Source organism: Lonchura striata, chromosome 29, assembly GCF_050655825.1.
Source record: "Lonchura striata isolate lonStrDom1 chromosome 29, ASM5065582v1, whole genome shotgun sequence".
NCBI lineage: Eukaryota > Metazoa > Chordata > Aves > Passeriformes > Estrildidae > Lonchura > Lonchura striata.
This window is the reverse complement of record NC_140731.1, coordinates 1,763,256-1,779,942: the sequence shown is the minus strand read 5'-3', so window position 1 is coordinate 1,779,942 and position 16,687 is coordinate 1,763,256. Positions and strand designations below refer to the sequence as shown.

At 59.7% G+C, this 16,687-nt stretch overlaps 1 protein-coding gene across 5 annotated transcripts in view; it reads right to left on the bottom strand.

The window, feature by feature from the left end:
• Positions 1-16,687, bottom strand: part of LOC110480537 (cyclic AMP-dependent transcription factor ATF-7) — a 69,632-nt gene that overhangs the window by 14,807 nt on the left and 38,138 nt on the right. For all 5 annotated transcript variants that reach the window (XR_014950376.1, XR_014950377.1, XM_085562802.1 and 2 more), the window contains exons 3-6: positions 13,726-13,822; positions 8,964-9,082; positions 2,333-2,467; positions 36-193 (exon numbers count right to left, since the gene is read on the bottom strand). Coding sequence is in view for 3 of the 5 variants with exons in the window: in XM_085562802.1 (XP_085418928.1) it covers positions 36-193; positions 2,333-2,467; positions 8,964-9,082; positions 13,726-13,822 (509 nt within the window). In the remaining 2 variants the exon portion in view is untranslated. The remainder of the gene's footprint in view (positions 1-35; positions 194-2,332; positions 2,468-8,963; positions 9,083-13,725; positions 13,823-16,687) is intronic.

Sequence of the window (16,687 nt, the reverse complement as noted above, 5' to 3'; positions counted from 1 at the left end):
ATTCCAGAATTCCAGCGCTCCCTGCCCCTACTCACCCCAGCTGTCGGTTGGAGGGGGGCGCCTGGGTGATGACGGAGGTGGGCGACGGCAGCGTGGGGTGCAGGGGCTCGTAGCCCAGGTGCAGCGGCAGCGAGCCCGGCCGCACGATGGTGGGCGTGGGCGCGGAGAGGACCACGGGCTTGGAGGGGCTCTCCTGCAGGGCACAACACGCAGCGGGGCTGCTGACCCACCCGGCCCCTCGCCACCGCCCGCCCTCCCTGCTGCCCGCTCCACAAACGGGCACAGCAGCTCTGCCCGGCACGGAAAGCCGGGGCAGCGCGGCACCCGGCACTCGGCGAGGAGGGGAAGGGCTCCAGCACTCAGCCCGGGGTGCTGGGCAGGAGGTGAAGCTCCAGCTCCTCATTTTGGGGTGTTTTAGACCTCCAGCACTCAGCCCGGGGTGCTGGACAGGAGGTGAAGCTCCAGCCCCTCATTTTGGGGTGTTGGACAGGGAGGTGAAGCTCCAGCACTCAGCCCAGGGTGCTGGACAGGAGGTGAAGCTCCAGCCCCTCCTTTTGGGGTGTTTTAGACCTCCAGCCCCTCCTTTTGCGGGTATTTCAGAGCTCCAACCCCTCAGCTCGGGGTGCTGGACAGGGAGGTGAAGCTCCAGCCCCTCATTTTGGGGTGCTGGACAGGAGGTGAAGCTCCAGCCCCTCAGCTCGGGGTGCTGGAGAGGGAGGTGAAGCTCCAGCCCCTTATTTTGGGGTGTTTTAGACCTCCAGCCCCTCAGCTCGGGGTGCTGGACAGGGAGGTGAAGCTCCAGCCCCTCATTTTGGGGTGTTTTAGACCTCCAGCACTCAGCCCGGGGTGCTGGACAGGGAGGTGAAGCTCCAGCCCCTCATTTTGGGGTGTTTTAGACCTCCAGCCCCTCATTTTGGGGTGCTGGACAGGAGGTGAAGATCCAGCCCCTCATTTTGGGGTGTTTTAGACCTCCAGCCCCTCAGCCTGGGGTGCTGGACAGGGAGGTGAAGCTCCAGCTCCTCATTTTGGGGTGCTGGACAGGGAGGTGAAGCTCCAGCCCCTCATTTTGGGGTGCTGGACAGGGAGGTGAAGCTCCAGCCCCTCCTTTTGGGGTGTTTTAGACCTCCAGCCCCTCAGCTCAGGGTGCTGGACAGGGAGGTGAAGCTCCAGCTCCTCATTTTGGGGTGCTGGACAGGGAGGTGAAGCTCCAGCTCCTCATTTTGGGGTATTTCAGAGCTCCAGCCCCTCATTTTGGGGTGTTTTAGACCTCCAGCCCCTCCTTTTGTGGGTATTTCAGAGCTCCAACCCCTCAGCTCGGAGTGCTGGACAGGGAGGTGAAGCTCCAGCCCCTCATTTTGGGGTGTTTTAGACCTCCAGCCCCTCATTTTGGGGTGCTGGACAGGAGGTGAAGATCCAGCCCCTCAGCTCGGGGTGCTGGGCAGGGAGGTGAAGCTCCAGCCCCTCATTTTGGGGTATTTCAGAGCTCCAGCTCCTCCATTTGGGATGTTTTAGAGCTCCAGCCTCTCTGTTCAGGATGTTTTGGAAGCTCCAGCCTCTCCATTTGGGGTGCTTTAGAAAGGGGTGAATCTCCAGCCCCTCTGCCTGTCCCTTCAGCGGCCCAGCTGGGGCTCCAGAAAGCCCAACTCAGACCCCAAAAATCCCAGCTGGGGCCCCAAAAATCCCAGCTCAGACCCCAACAAGTCCAGCTGGGGCTCCAGAAAGCCCAGCTCAGACCCCAAAAATCCCAGCTGGGGCCCCAAAAATCCCAGCTCAGACCCCAACAAGCCCAGCCCAGACCCCAACAAGCCCAGCCCAGACCCCCACAAGCCCAGCTCAGACCCCCACAAGCCCAGCTCAGACCCCAACAAGCCCAGCCCAGACCCCAAAAATCCCAGCCCAGACCCCCACAAGCCCAGCCCAGGCCCCCACAAGCCCAGCCCAGACCCCAAAAAGCCCAACTCAGACCCCCACAAGCCCAGCCCAGGCCCCCACAAGCCCAGCCCAGGCCCCCACAAGCCCAGCCCAGACCCCAACAAGCCCAGCCCAGACCCCAACAAGCCCAGCCCAGGCCCCCACAAGCCCAGCCCAGACCCCCACAAGCCCAGCCCAGACCCCAAAAATCCCAGCCCAGACCCCAACAAGCCCAGCCCAGACCCCAACAAGCCCAGCCCAGACCCCAAAAATCCCAGCTCAGACCCCAACAAGCCCAGCTCAGACCCCCACAAGCCCAGCCCAGACCCCAAAAATCCCAGCCCAGACCCCAACAAGCCCAGCTCAGACCCCCACAAGCCCAGCTGGGGCCCCCACAAGCCCAGCCCAGACCCCAGCCCACCTTGTCCCTGCGCGGGGCCGAGCGCGGCCGCGGCGCGGGGCTGTCCGGCGGCGACGAGTCCACCTCCAGCGGCTCCTCCTCCTTGATCTTCATGTCCGGCGTGGGGGGCAGAGACACGTCCAGGGCCCCCGAGCTCTGCGGGGCGAGGGACAGTCAGACCGGGGGCACAGACAGACAGACAGACCTGGGGGCACAGAGGGACCTGGAGGGACAGAGGGACCTGGAGGGACAGACAGACAGACAGACAGACCTGGGGGCACAGAGGGACCTGGGGGGATAGAGAGACCTGGGGGAACAGAGAGACCCTGGGGGGACAGAGGGACCTGGGGGGACAGAGAGACCCTGGGGGGACAGACAGATTGGAAGGACAGACAGCCATGGAAGCACAGATTGGAAGGACAGACAGCCATGGAAGCACAGATTGGAAGGACAGACAGATTGGAAGGACAGCCAGCCATGGAAGGACAGATTGGAAGGACAGACAGCCATGGAAGGAAAGCCAGCCATGGAAGCACAGCCAGCCATGGAAGCACAGATTGGAAGGACAGCCAGCCATGGAAGCACAGACAGATTGGAAGGACAGACAGCCACGGAAGGACAGCCAGCCATGGAAGCACAGATTGGAAGGACAGACAGCCATGGAAGCACAGACAGATTGGAAGGACAGACAGCCATGGAAGCACAGATTGGAAGGACAGCCAGCCATGGAAGCACAGACAGACTGGAAGCACAGACAGCCATGGAAGCACAGACAGATTGGAAGGACAGACAGCCACGGAAGGACAGCCAGCCATGGAAGCACACACAGCCACGGGGCTCCCATCCCACACCGCCTGTGAAACAGCCGCCGCTCCCGCTCAGAGCCGGCCCGCAGCTCCTCCCAGAGCATCCCAACCCATCGCTGTCCATCTGCTCCGAGCCCGGGAGGAGCAGCAGCCCCCGCTGCCGCGCTTCCAGCTCCTGCTCGGCTCTTACGGCCCCTCCGGGTACAAAACGGGCCCTGCGAGGGAGAGCAGGTACCCCGCCAAACGCCTGCCAGTTACAGGAGGCACTTGCATGCACAGCACAGCTGTAAAACATTGTATAAATCAGCCTGAATTCTTTTATTACCCGATTATCAAAAGCAAACAAAGAGCCATGCAAGTTATTAAACATCTATGAGCGCCCCATTAAAATAAAACCCAACCATATGCCTGCACTTGGCCACTTGCCACCACCCTGGGATCCAGCGGAGCCACGTGGCCCGGTGACACCGGTCTGGGCTTGGGGACCAGGAGGGGACAGGTGAAGTGAGGGGTCAGGTGGGATGAGGAGAGGACAGGTGAAGTGAGGGGTTAGCTGGGATGAGGAGAGGACAGGTGAAGTGAGGTCAGGTGGGACCAGGAGGGGACAGGTGAAGTGAGGGGTCAGCTGGGATGAGGACAGGACAGGTGAAGTGAGGTCAGGTGGGACCAGGAGAGGACAGGTGAAGTGAGGTCAGGTGGGACCAGGAGGGGACAGGTGAAGTGAGGTCAGGTGGGATGAGGAGGGGACAGGTGAAGTGAGGTCAGGTGGGATGAGGAGAGGACAGGTGAAGTGAGGTCAGGTGGGACCAGGAGAGGACAGGTGAAGTGAGGTCAGCTGGGACCAGGAGAGGACAGGTGAAGTGAGGTCAGCTGGGACCAGGAGAGGACAGGTGAAGTGAGGGGTTAGCTGGGATGAGGAGAGGACAGGTGAAGTGAGGGGTCAGCTGGGACCAGGAGGGGACAGGTGAAGTGAGGTCAGGTGGGACCAGAAGAGGACAGGTGAAGTGAGGTCAGCTGGGACCAGGAGAGGACAGGTGAAGTGAGGTCAGCTGGGACCAGGAGAGGACAGGTGAAGTGAGGGGTTAGCTGGGATGAGGAGAGGACAGGTGAAGTGAGGGGTCAGCTGGGACCAGGAGGGGACAGGTGAAGTGAGGTCAGCTGGCCCCGTCCCACACCTGTGGGGAGGGCGTGGCAGGGCCAGGATGCTGCTCTGGACCTTGCAAGTCACCTGCCCCTCCTCCTGTCCAGCCTGGGGGAACCGGCCCTAAACCAGCCCTGACAGCTGCTTGTCCAGCCTGTTCTCCGTCCATCCTTGTGCCATCCGTCTGTCCGTCCAGCCATCCATCCATCCGTCCATCCCACCATCCATCTGTCCGTCCAGCCATCCATCCATCTGTCCATCCCACCATCCATCTGTCCATCCATCCATCCACCTCTCCATCCCTGCTCCATCCATCCCTGTGCCATCTGTCCATCCGTCCATCCCTCCATCCATCCATCCATCCCTGCTCCATCCATCCCAGCAGCAAAAGGGTAAATGTGGATGGTTTAAAGGGGGACACAGCTCCAGCCCTTCAGTTTGGGGTGTTTTAGGGGTGGATGCAGCTCCAGCCCCTCATTTTGGGTATTTCAGAGCTCCAGCCCCTCATTTTGGGTATTTCAGAGCTCCAGCCCCTCAGTTTGGGTATTTCGGAGCTCCAGCCCCTCAGTTTGGGTATTTCAGAGCTCCAACCCCTCAGTTTGGGTATTTCAGAGCTCCAGCCCCTCATTTGGGGTATTTCAGAGCTCCAGCCCCTCATTTGGGGTATTTCAGAGCTCCAGCCCCTCATTTTGGGTATTTCAGAGCTCCAGCCCCTCAGTTTGGGTATTTCCCAGCTCCAGCCCCTCAGTTTGGGTATTTCAGAGCTCCAGCCCCTCATTTGGGGTATTTCAGAGCTCCAGCCCCTCATTTTGGGTATTTCAGAGCTCCAGCCCCTCAGTTTGGGTATTTCAGAGCTCCAGCCCCTCAGTTTGGGTATTTCCTTTGGAGAGGACGCAGCTCCAGCCGCTCTCGGCTCCCCGGGCGGCTCTGCCCGTGGTAGGTGCAGCAATCCCGGTTTCCCGTTTCCCGTTTCCCCACCGGGATCACAAAGAGCCGGATTAACATGCAGCAGCGCAGCAGCAGTGCAGCAGCAGCAGCAGCAGTGCAGCAGCAGCAGCAGCAGTGCAGCAGCAGCAGTGCAGCAGCAGTGCAGCAGCAGCAGTGCAGCTGCAGCAGCAGCAGCAGCAGCAGTGCAGCAGCAGCAGCAGCAGCAGCAGCAGTGCAGCAGCAGCAGTGCAGCTGCAGCAGCAGTGCAGCAGCAGTGCAGCAGCAGCAGCAGTGCAGCAGCAGTGCAGCAGCAGCAGTGCAGCAGCAGCAGCAGCAGCAGCAGCAGTGCAGCAGTAGCAGTGCAGCAGCAGCAGCAGCAGCAGCAGTGCAGCAGCAGCAGCAGCAGCAGCAGCAGTGCAGCAGCAGTGCAGCAGCAGCAGTGCAGCAGCAGTGCAGCAGCAGTGCAGCAGCAGCAGTGCAGCAGCAGCAGCAGCAGTGCAGCAGCAGTGCAGCAGCAGCAGTGCAGCAGCAGTGCAGCAGCAGCAGCAGCAGTGCAGCAGCAGCAGCAGCAGCGGCGGCGCTGCGAGGTTTGAGGCGCCCCCGGGGAAGTTCCCGCTGCGCCCCCGGTTTTAATTAACGGCGCTGGAGCGAGACCACCCCGGCAAGGGGAGGACAAACACCAAACACGGGGCTGGATGCTGCCAGTGAGCCCCGGACCCCGCCCGGACAGCGGGGCTGAGCAGGGACAAACCTTCCTAAAGGCCGAGGAGTATCTCCCAAAAATAATTCATTTCTGAGGAATATTTCGGAATGATTTCCGAGGAGTATTTCAGAATAATTCCTGAGTAATATTCCGGAATAATAATTAATTTCTGAGGAATATTTCGGAATAATTCCTGAGGAATATTTCGGAATGATTTCCGAGGACTGTTTAGGCCGAGGCACACTAAAGCCAGTCCCGGCAGCACAGCCCGGGGCCGCGGGGCTGGCTGGGCTCCCGGGGCTGCTCCTGCCTCCATTCCCTTCCCGGGGCTGCTCCTGCCTCCATTCCCTTCCATCCCTTCCCTTCCCTTCCCTTCCCTTCCCGGGGCTGCTCCTGCCTCCATTCCCTCCATCCCATCGCTCCCATCCCATCCCTCCTCTCCCGGCTGCTCCTGTCTCCATTCCCTCTATTCCCTCCATTCCCTCCATTCCCTCCATTCCCTCTATTCCCTCCATTCCCTCCATTCCCTCCATTCCCTCCATTCCCATCGCTCCCATCCCATCCCTCTCTCCCGGCTGCTCTGTCTCCATTCCCTCCATTCCCTCCATTCCCTCCATTCCCATCCCTTCCCTCCTCTCCCGGCTGCTCTGTCTCCATTCCCTCCATTCCCTCTATTCCCTCCATTCCCTCCATTCCCATCGCTCCCATCCCTTCCCTCTCTCCCGGCTGCTCTGTCTCCATTCCCTCCATTCCCTCCATTCCCATCGCTCCCATCCCTTCCCTCTCTCCCGGCTGCTCTGTCTCCATTCCCTCCATTCCCTCCATTCCCATCCCTTCCCTCTCTCCCGGCTGCTCTGTCTCCATTCCCTCCATTCCCTCCATTCCCTCCATTCCCATCGCTCCCATCCCTTCCCTCTCTCCCGGCTGCTCTGTCTCCATTCCCTCCATTCCCTCCATTCCCATCGCTCCCATCCCTTCCCTCTCTCCCGGCTGCTCTGCCTCCATTCCCTCCATTCCCATCGCTCCCATCCCTTCCCTCCTCTCCCGGCTGCTCTGTCTCCATTCCCTCCATTCCCTCCATTCCCATCGCTCCCATCCCTTCCCTCTCTCCCGGCTGCTCTGTCTCCATTCCCTCCATTCCCTCTATCCCCTCCATTCCCTCCATTCCCATCGCTCCCATCCCTTCCCTCCTCTCCCGGCTGCTCTGTCTCCATTCCCTCCATTCCCTCCATTCCCATCGCTCCCATCCCTTCCCTCTCTCCCGGCTGCTCTGTCTCCATTCCCTCCATTCCCTCCATTCCCTCTCTCCCGGCTGCTCTGCCTCCATTCCCTCCATTCCCTCCATTCCCATCCCTCTCTCCCGGCTGCTCTGTCTCCATTCCCTCCATTCCCATCGCTCCCATCCCTTCCCTCCTCTCCCGGCTGCTCTGTCTCCATTCCCTCCATTCCCTCCATTCCCATCGCTCCCATCCCTTCCCTCTCTCCCGGCTGCTCGGCTCCCTCCCTCCCTTCCCCTCTCAGAACAAAGGGCAGGAGCCTTTGCCGCAGCCGCATACCAATGAGAGAGATCAATTTCGCTTTAAAGAGCCTGTTATTGGCGGGGGGGGGGGGCGGCTGGGAAGGCAGGTTTCAGTTTTAATTCTGAATTCCTCCGTTCCCCATCTCGGGAAGATTTACGCGGCCCGGCTCCCGCAGTTTATTTCCGAGCAGCGCCGCTGACTGCGAGCGTATGCGCGGCCATCGATCAATTGAGCCGATGTGCGTGCCCGGCTGAGCCCGGCACGCATCTGCGGCTCCCAGCGGCCGGCGGGCGGGGCCGGGGGCTGCAAATGTCCTTAATTAGCTGCTGGCTGATGAGATCCCCTCGTCCTTCGGCCCCCGGCGCTCGCCGGGCTGCGCGGGCAGCCGGATCGGTGGCGCTGCCGGGGCGCGGAGCTCTTTGTTACCGACAGCGGCTCGGCCCCGGCCGTGCCGGTCCCGGCCGTGCCGGTCCCACCCGTGCCGGTCCCGGCCGTGCCGGCCCCACCCGTGCCGGTCCCACCCGTGCCGGTCCCAGCCGTGCCGGTCCCAGCCGTGCCGGCCGTGCCGGTCCCAGCCGTGCCGGTCCCAGCCGTGCCGGGCACACCCGTGCCGGGCACACCCGTGCCGGTCCCAGCCGTGCTGGCCCCAGCCGTGCCGGGCACACCCGTGCCGGTCCCACCCGTGCCGGTCCCAGCCGTGCCGGCCCCACCCGTGCCGGTCCCACCCGTGCCGGTCCCAGCCGTGCCGGCCCCACCCGTGCCGGTCCCACCCGTGCCGGTCCCACCCGTGCCGGTCCCAGCCGTGCCGGCCGTGCCGGCCGTGCCGGTCCCAGCCGTGCCGGTCCCAGCCGTGCCGGGCACACCCGTGCCGGTCCCAGCCCCGCCGGCCCGAGCCGTGCCGGTCCCACCCGTGCCGGGCACACCCGTGCCGGTCCCGGCCGTGCCGGGCACACCCGTGCTGGTCCCAGCCGTGCCGGGCACACCCGTGCCGGTCCCAGCCGTGCCAGTCCCAGCCGTGCCGGTCCCACCCGTGCCGGTCCCACCCGTGCCGGTCCCACCCGTGCCGGTCCCGGCCGTGCCGGTCCCTCCGGGCACGGCCCCGCCGGAGCTCGGCTCCGAGGGGCTCTGCTGCCACCCCGGCCGCTCCTGCGGCTCTTCCCCCGCTGCCGGGCGCTGGGCTACTCCCCCGCTCCATTTTCTGCCCCTTTTTTCCGAGCCAAAGCAATAATGAACGGTTCGATCTGCTCTCTGCAGGCCTCGGATGGGGGAAAGCAGCCAGAGCCGCCCGAGTTCCCCAAACAAGACCCCAGAGCAGCAAATTCCGCCCCAGGGGCTGTGCCTGGCACGGGGGCTGTGCCTGGCACGGGGGCTGTGCCTGGCACGGGTGGCTGTTTATGGCACGGGGGCTGTGCCTGGCACGGGATGCTGTGCCTGGCACGGGTGGCTGTTTATGGCACGGGTGCTGTGCCTGGCACGGGTGCTGTGCCTGGCACGGGTGCTGTGCCTGGCACGGGTGCTGCCCGGCCCCCCCAGAGCTCCCAGCGCAGCCTCTTGCCTTTTTCTCATCATCCTCCGCGGCTTTCTTGAACTCGTGCTCGAAGGAGCTGGCCAGCTCGTTGAAGAGTCCCACCTCCTCACAGTTCTTCAGGAACCGCGTCGGGGTCGGGGTCTGATCTGCGTGGGAACACCAGAACGGGTCAGGGAGAGGCCAAAAATCCCATTCCACCCGCCCAGTCCTTCACGGGGAGCCCGGGGGACAGCCAGGGACACTTGGGATGCCACTTCCCGGTGTTTGAAGGGATCATCACCGCAGGGAGAGGATTTCTGCCAATTCCTGGCTGTGGGATTCCCGTCCCTCCCACCCCGGGGTCCTCAGCGGGACAAGGAGGGAAAACCGGGATGGGATCTCCCTGAAAGGAGGGATGAGACGGGAGAGCAGCCCCAGGGCCGGGCAGAGCCAGCTGCAATCCCAGAGAGATTCCCTGGGAATTCTCCCCTCCCCGTGCCAATTCCCAACCCCAAAGTGATTCCCTGGGAATTCTCCTCTCCCCGTGCCAATTCCCAACCCCAAAGTGATTCCTGGGAATTCTCCTCTCCCCGTGCCAGCTGCAATCCCACAGAGATTCCCTGGGAATTCTCCCCTTCCCGTGCCAATTCCCAACCCCAAAGTGATTCCCTGGGAATTCTCCCCTCCCCGTGCCAATTCCCAACCCCAAAGTGATTCCCTGGGAATTCTCCTCTCCCCGTGCCAATTCCCAACCCCAAAGTGATTCCCTGGGAATTCTCCTCTCCCCGTGCCAATTCCCAACCCCAAAGTGATTCCTGGGAATTCTCCTCTCCCCGTGCCAGCTGCAATCCCACAGAGATTCCCTGGGAATTCTCCCCTTCCCGTGCCAATTCCCAACCCCAATGTGATTCCCTGGGAATTCTCCCCTCCCTATGCCAATTCCCAACCCCAAAGTGATTCCCTGGGAATTCTCCCCTCCCCGTGCCAATTCCCAACCCCAAAGTGATTCCCTGGGAATTCTCCCCTCCCCGTGCCAATTCCCAACCCCAAAGTGATTCCCTGGGAATTCTCCTGTCCCCGTGCCAGCTCCCAGCCCACAAAGGCACCAGGAATCCTCCCTGCTGCTGCCAGCCTCCAACCCTGCCGGGAACCACCCCCACGGGTCCCCCCCTCAGGAGAACACCGGGATTTTGGGATTTTCCAGCACAAACAGCATCCCCGGGACGGTGCAGCCCGACCCCAAAGCCTCCCTGGGCTGGGTTTGTAAAATCCCCCCGGCTGCCCCCCGGATCCGAGGCACAAAATCCAGGAACTTCATCAACCCAGGAGTTTAACAGCTCCCAGGGCTCTTTGGGGATCGTTCCCAGAGATTTCCAGCCAAACAAAGCCTGGGAGCTCCGTGCTCTGCTCCTCCTGATTCCATAAAAATCCCTCTCCCTCCCAGGAGAGGGGATCACCCACAGGGGCCAGGTCCTGCTCCTGCCACAGGAGGCAGGGAGGGAGCAACAAATCCCAGAGACAAAACGGTCCCAAAAAATCCCAGAGACAAAACGGTCCCAAAAAATCCCAGAGAAAAAACGGTCCCAAAAAATCCCAGGGACAAAATGGTCCCAAAAAATCCCAGAGACAAAACGGTCCCAAAAAATCCCAGAGAAAAAACGGTCCCAAAAAATCCCAGGGACAAAATGGTCCCAAAAAATCCCAGAGACAAAATGATTAAAAAACAAAATCCGAGAGACAAAACGGTCCCAAAAAATCCCAGAGACAAAACGGTCCCAAAAAATCCCAGGGACAAAATGGTCCCAAAAAATCCCAGAGACAAAATGATTAAAAAACAAAATCCCAGAGACAAAATGGTCCCAAAAAATCCCAGAGACAAAATGGTGGCTCAGAAAAAGCCGGGATAAATGGGATTTGGGGCAGTAACGGGCCCAGATCTCGGTGCTCGAAGCCAGCAGGGTTTTACAGCCCCGTCTGTGTCAGGCACGCCCAGCCCACACTGGTTTTGGGGGGTGTAGCTGGTCCTGGAATGGCCATGGATAAATTGGGTTTGTTTGGGGTTTTTTGGTGTTTTACCCCAGCTGAGTGTCAGGGTGACCTTGCTCCTCGTGCTCCTGAAGCGTTTCATCCCCCCACGCTTTGCCAGGGAGAGAAATTCGGAAATTCCCGCTGGGAATGAGTTCTGTCGCCGGGAGCAGCTCCCAGGCACAGCCACAATTCACCCCAAACGCTCCTGGAGGCAGCTGAGCCTCCATCCCTGCCTCGAATTGGGCTGGAAGAAACTGAGCCCCCATCCCTGCCTCGAATTGGGCTGGAAGAAACTGAGCCCCCATCCCTGCCTCGAATTGGGCTGGAAGAAACTGAGCCCCCATCCCTGCCTCAGCCCTGGAACTGGGCTGGAAGAAACTGAGCCCCCATCCCTGCCTCGAATTGGGCTGGAAGAAACTGAGCCCCCATCCCTGCCTCGAATTGGGCTGGAAGAAACTGAGCCCCCATCCCTGCCTCGAATTGGGCTGGAAGAAACTGAGCCCCCATCCCTGCCTCAGCCCTGGAACTGGGCTGGAAGAAACTGAGCCCCCATCCCTGCCTCGAATTGGGCTGGAAGAAACTGAGCCCCCATCCCTGTCTGGAATTGGGCTGGAAGAAACCGAGCCCCCATCCCTGCCTCGAATTGGGCTGGAAGAAACTGAGCCCCCATCCCTGCCTGGAATTGGGCTGGAAGAAACCGAGCCCCCATCCCTGCCTCAGCCCCGGATCTGGGCTGCAGGAAACGGGGAGGAGCTGCCAGGCTCCCACTGCAGCTTTGTTCTGCCCCAAAAACCCTCCGGGCAGCGTGTGCCCCCTCCTTGCCCCCAGGGACACAAAAGGGGCAGAAAAGGGGCAGAAAAGGGGCAGAAAAGGAGCAGAAAAGGGGCAGAAAAGGGGCAGAAAAGGGACAGAAAAGGGACAGAAAAGGGGTAGAAAAGGGACACAAAAGGGGCACAAAAGGGGCAGAAAAGGGGCAGAAAAAGGACACAAAAGGGGCAGAAAAGGGACAGACAAGGGACAGAAAAGGGGCAGAAATGGGGCAGAAATGGGACACAAAAGGGGCAGAAAAGGGACACAAAAGGGGCAGAAAAGGGACACAAAAAGGGCAGAAAATGGACACAAAAGGGGCAGAAAAGGGACAGAAAAGGGACACAAAAGGGGCAGAAAAGGAGCAGAAAAGGGACACAAAAGGGGCAGAAAAGGGACACAAAAGGGGCAGAAAAGGGACACAAAAGGGGCAGAAAAGGAGCAGAAAAGGGACACAAAAAGGGACACAAAAGGGGCAGAAAAGGGACACAAAAAGGGCAGAAAAGGGACAGAAAAGGGGCAGAAAAGGGACACAAAAGGGGCAGAAAAGGGACACAAAAGGGGCAGAAAAGGAGCAGAAAAGGGACACAAAAAGGGACAGAAAAGGGGCAGAAAAGGGGCAGAAAAGGGACAGAAAAGGGACACAAAAAGGGGCAGAAAAGGGACACAAAAAGGGGCAGAAAAGGGACACAAAAGGGGCAGAAAAGGGACACAAAAAGGGCAGAAAAGGGGCAGAAAAGGGACACAAAAGGGGCAGAAAAGGGACACAAAAGGGGCAGAAAAGGAGCAGAAAAGGGACACAAAAAGGGGCAGAAAAGGGGCAGAAAAGGGACACAAAAAGGGCAGAAAAGGGACAGAAAAGGGGCAGAAAAGGGACACAAAAGGGGCAGAAAAGGAGCAGAAAAGGGACACAAAAAGGGACAGAAAAGGGGCAGAAAAGGGGCAGAAAAGGGACAGAAAAGGGACACAAAAAGGGGCAGAAAAGGGACACAAAAAGGGGCAGAAAAGGGACACAAAAGGGGCAGAAAAGGGACACAAAAAGGGCAGAAAAGGGGCAGAAAAGGGACACAAAAGGGGCAGAAAAGGGACACAAAAGGGGCAGAAAAGGAGCAGAAAAGGGACACAAAAAGGGGCAGAAAAGGGGCAGAAAAGGGACACAAAAAGGGCAGAAAAGGGGCAGAAAAGGGACACAAAAGGGGCAGAAAAGGGACACAAAAGGGGCAGAAAAGGAGCAGAAAAGGGACACAAAAAGGGGCAGAAAAGGGGCAGAAAAGGGACACAAAAAGGGCAGAAAAGGGACACAAAAGGGGCAGAAAAGGGACACAAAAAGGGCAGAAAAGGGGCAGAAAAGGGACACAAAAGGGGCAGAAAAGGGACACAAAAGGGGCAGAAAAGGAGCAGAAAAGGGACACAAAAAGGGGCAGAAAAGGGGCAGAAAAGGGACACAAAAAGGGCAGAAAAGGGACACAAAAGGGACACAAAAGGGCAGAAAAGGCTCCGGGTCTCTCTGCTCTCTGCTCTGTGGGGTTTGGGTCCCCCCAGCTCTGCAGTGCCCAGGTGCTGTGGGAGCTCCTCGCTGGGGCTCTGCAGAGCTCGTGGGGCTTTAATTTATTAACTGCAGCTTCCCAAAGGCTCGGGAGAACTGACACCTGGGCTGAGAGGGGAAGCTGCTCTGTCAGGTTGGGTTCATCGTCCTCAAAGCACACGCAGAGACGTGAAAGCCCTCCTGGCCATAAATCCTCCAGCCTTTAATAAAAAAGGGCGAGAGCTTAAAAAAAAAAAATTAAAAAAAAAAAACCACCCAAACCCTACAAAACCTGATACTACCATAAAAAAAAAAAAAAAAAAAAGGAAAAACTTGGAAGCCTGTGGCTTTCCTCTCGCCCTGATTAAATGCAGATCACAGGAGGGTTTATGGGTTTTGCAGTGCATCTGGTGCCTGGCATCAATCTTGGCGGGCTGGCCGGGCACATACCTGCGATGATGACGGAGTCGGTGCGAGCGGGGCCGAATTTCAATGTCATCTCGTGCTTGTGTTTATGGACCGCCAGGTGGTCCTCGTTTGTGAACCTCTGAAACGAAACCGTTTAGAAAATGGGGCGTAAATGTGTTGTGTGCTTTGCCGTCCTGCCCGGGCTGCGGGGGAGGCGGGAGGGGTGGAGAGGGGGAGAGGGGGACAGGGGTGTGGGATAAGGGATGTGGGATAAGGGAATGGGCTGGGGGAGCAGGGACAGGGGTGTGGGATAAGGGATGTGGGATAAGGGAATGGGATGTGGGAGCAGGGAAAGGGGTGTGGGAGCAGGGATGTGGGATAAGGGATGTGGGAGCAGGGACAGGGGTGTGGGAGCAGGGAAAGGGGTGTGGGATAAAGGACAGGGATGTGGGAGCAGGGACAGGGATGTGGGATAAGGGATGTGGGAGCAGGGACAGGGATTTGGGATAAGGGATGTGGGAGCAGGGACAGGGGTGTGGGATAAAGGACAGGGATGTGGGAGCAGGGACAGGCTCTGGGAACATGGACAGGCTGTGGGAGCACCGGGGGCAGAGGGAAAAGCCTCTGCCAGGGGTTCTGCAGGGTGGGGACCAAGGATTTTCCATAACCTGGTTTTCAGGTGATGGAGCAGCTGATGGAAATGCAGGGAAATTCTGGATCCCAAAATTCCCACTCTCCTGCTGGCTGAGGAAGAGGGGAATTTGGTGCAGCTGGGGCAACTTTTCCTGCGTGGGGTGAGGCAGAGGCGGCCCCAGATTCGGCTCCTGAGTTTTCATGGAGCGAGGGAGGGGGAGCATCTCCCCGCCACCGAAATCCCAGCTGCAGGACGGCCCCCATCCCTCGGGGGGTGAATCCCGCTGCCCGTGGGGCCGGGAAAGGCAGACAAAGGCAGCAGGCAGCGAGGCAGGGACGGGGTTAAAGCACAGCCCCATAAAGCCAGGATGGATTGCGTCTCTCCTAATAGACTGCGACAAACGGGCCGGGCTCCGCAGCGCTCGGTGCAGGAAAACGCTGCAGCAGCAGCAGCAGCAGAGCAGCGGCGCATTCCTGCCCCTTCCCCTGCCCCTTCCTCACCTCCCGAGCCCACCCAGAGCCTCCCGCTGCTGGGGCTGCTCCAGCGGGACAGGGCTGGGGCCTTCCCAGGGCTTTACTGACGGCTCTGCTGTTGCAGCAAATAAATCAATACATCTGCGTTTCCCGGCTGGGCACGGAGGGGACAATCCCTCGGTGCTGGGGGACAATTCCTACCCTCAGTGGCAGGGACAATCCCTCTCAATGGTGGGGGACAATTCCTACCCTCAGTGGCAGGGACAATCCCTCTCGGTAGTGGGGGACAATTCCTACCCTCAGTGGCAGGGACAATCCCTCTCGGTAGTGGGGGACAATTCCTACCCTCGGTGGCAGGGACAATCCCTCAATAGCAGGGGACAATCCCTCAATAGCAGGGGACAATTCCTACCCTCAATGGCAGGGACAATCCCTCAATAGCAGGGGACAATCCCTCTCGATGGTGGGGGACAATTCCTACCCTCAATGGCAGGGACAATCCCTCAATAGCAGGGGACAATCCCTCGGTGGCAAGGGACAATTCCTACCCTCGGTGGCAGGGGACAATCCCTGGGCAGCAGGGAATAATCCCTCGGTGCCAGGGACAATCCCTGGGTGACAGGGGACAATCCCTCGGTGTCAGGGACAATCCCTGGGTGGAAGGGGACAATTCCTACCCTCAGTGGCAGGGACAATCCCTCAATAGCAGGGGACAATCCCTAAATAGCAGGGGACAATCCCTCGGTGGCAAGGGACAATTCCTATCCTCAGTGGCAGGGACAATCCCTCGGTGCCAGAGACAATCCCTCGGTGTCAGGGACAATCCCTGGGCAGCAGGGGACAATCCCTGGGTGACAGGGGACAATCCCTCGGTGTCAGGGACAATCCCTCGGTGCCAGAGACAATCCCTCGGTGTCAGGGACAATCCCTGGGTGCCAGAGACAATCCCTCGGTGGCAGGGACAATCCCTCGGTGTCAGGGACAATCCCTCGGTGCCAGAGACAATCCCTGGGCAGCAGGGGACCCCAAAACCTGTGTCCCCCCAGCCCCTCTGTCCCCGGGCTCAAGGACAAGGGGGTCACACCGAGCGTCCCCCGCCCGCCGCTCGCTCGCGCTTTGGGCTCGGATGCAGAGAAATCAGAGCCCCTGGGAGAAGAGCTGAGAGGATTTGGGGATTTTTTCCGCCTGTGGAACTCCGGGAACAGACCGAACCCCGTCTCCCCCAGCTCCGCTCCGAAACCAAACCCCAAAGAAACCCGGAATGAAACTTCCCGACAGCGCGGCCAAAATCTGCCCGATCTGGGCATTTTCTGCCCCCGCAGCTCTGCTCCAGCCTCCCGTAAACGCTTTGTGTCCGAGGAGCCCGAAACGCTCTGAACAAAGGAGCAGCCAGAGAGCGAGGCAATTCGGGAATTATTCGGGAATTATTCGGGAATTATTCGGGAATTATTCGGGAATTATTCGGGAATTATTCGGGAATTCGGCGGCACCGGTCCCGCAGCACCCCGGCCGAGGGGCCCTGCAGGGGAAGGGGCACCCCCATTTTTCCACGGTTTTAGCCCCAAAATTCCTGGGTTTTATGGAATTCAGCCCCAAAATTCCTGGGTTTTATGGAATTCAGCCCCAAAATTCCTGGGTTTTATGGAACTCGGCTGCCCGCGGCGGGACCCTGCTGGGATGGGGTGAACGGCGAGAAACAAACCCGGTTTTTGTGCGGGCTTGGGATGAATATTTAGCAGGCGGGCGGCGTCGGAAATCTGAGCACCTGAGACGGGGGAGGTGGGGGAAAATGAAAAAGAAGAAAATTCCCAATCCTCCCGCTCCGCTTTGTGCTAAATAAATGTGATTTTTGGGTCAGGGAGGGAAGAGCGGGAGGTGCACAGCAGGGTCGTGTCTC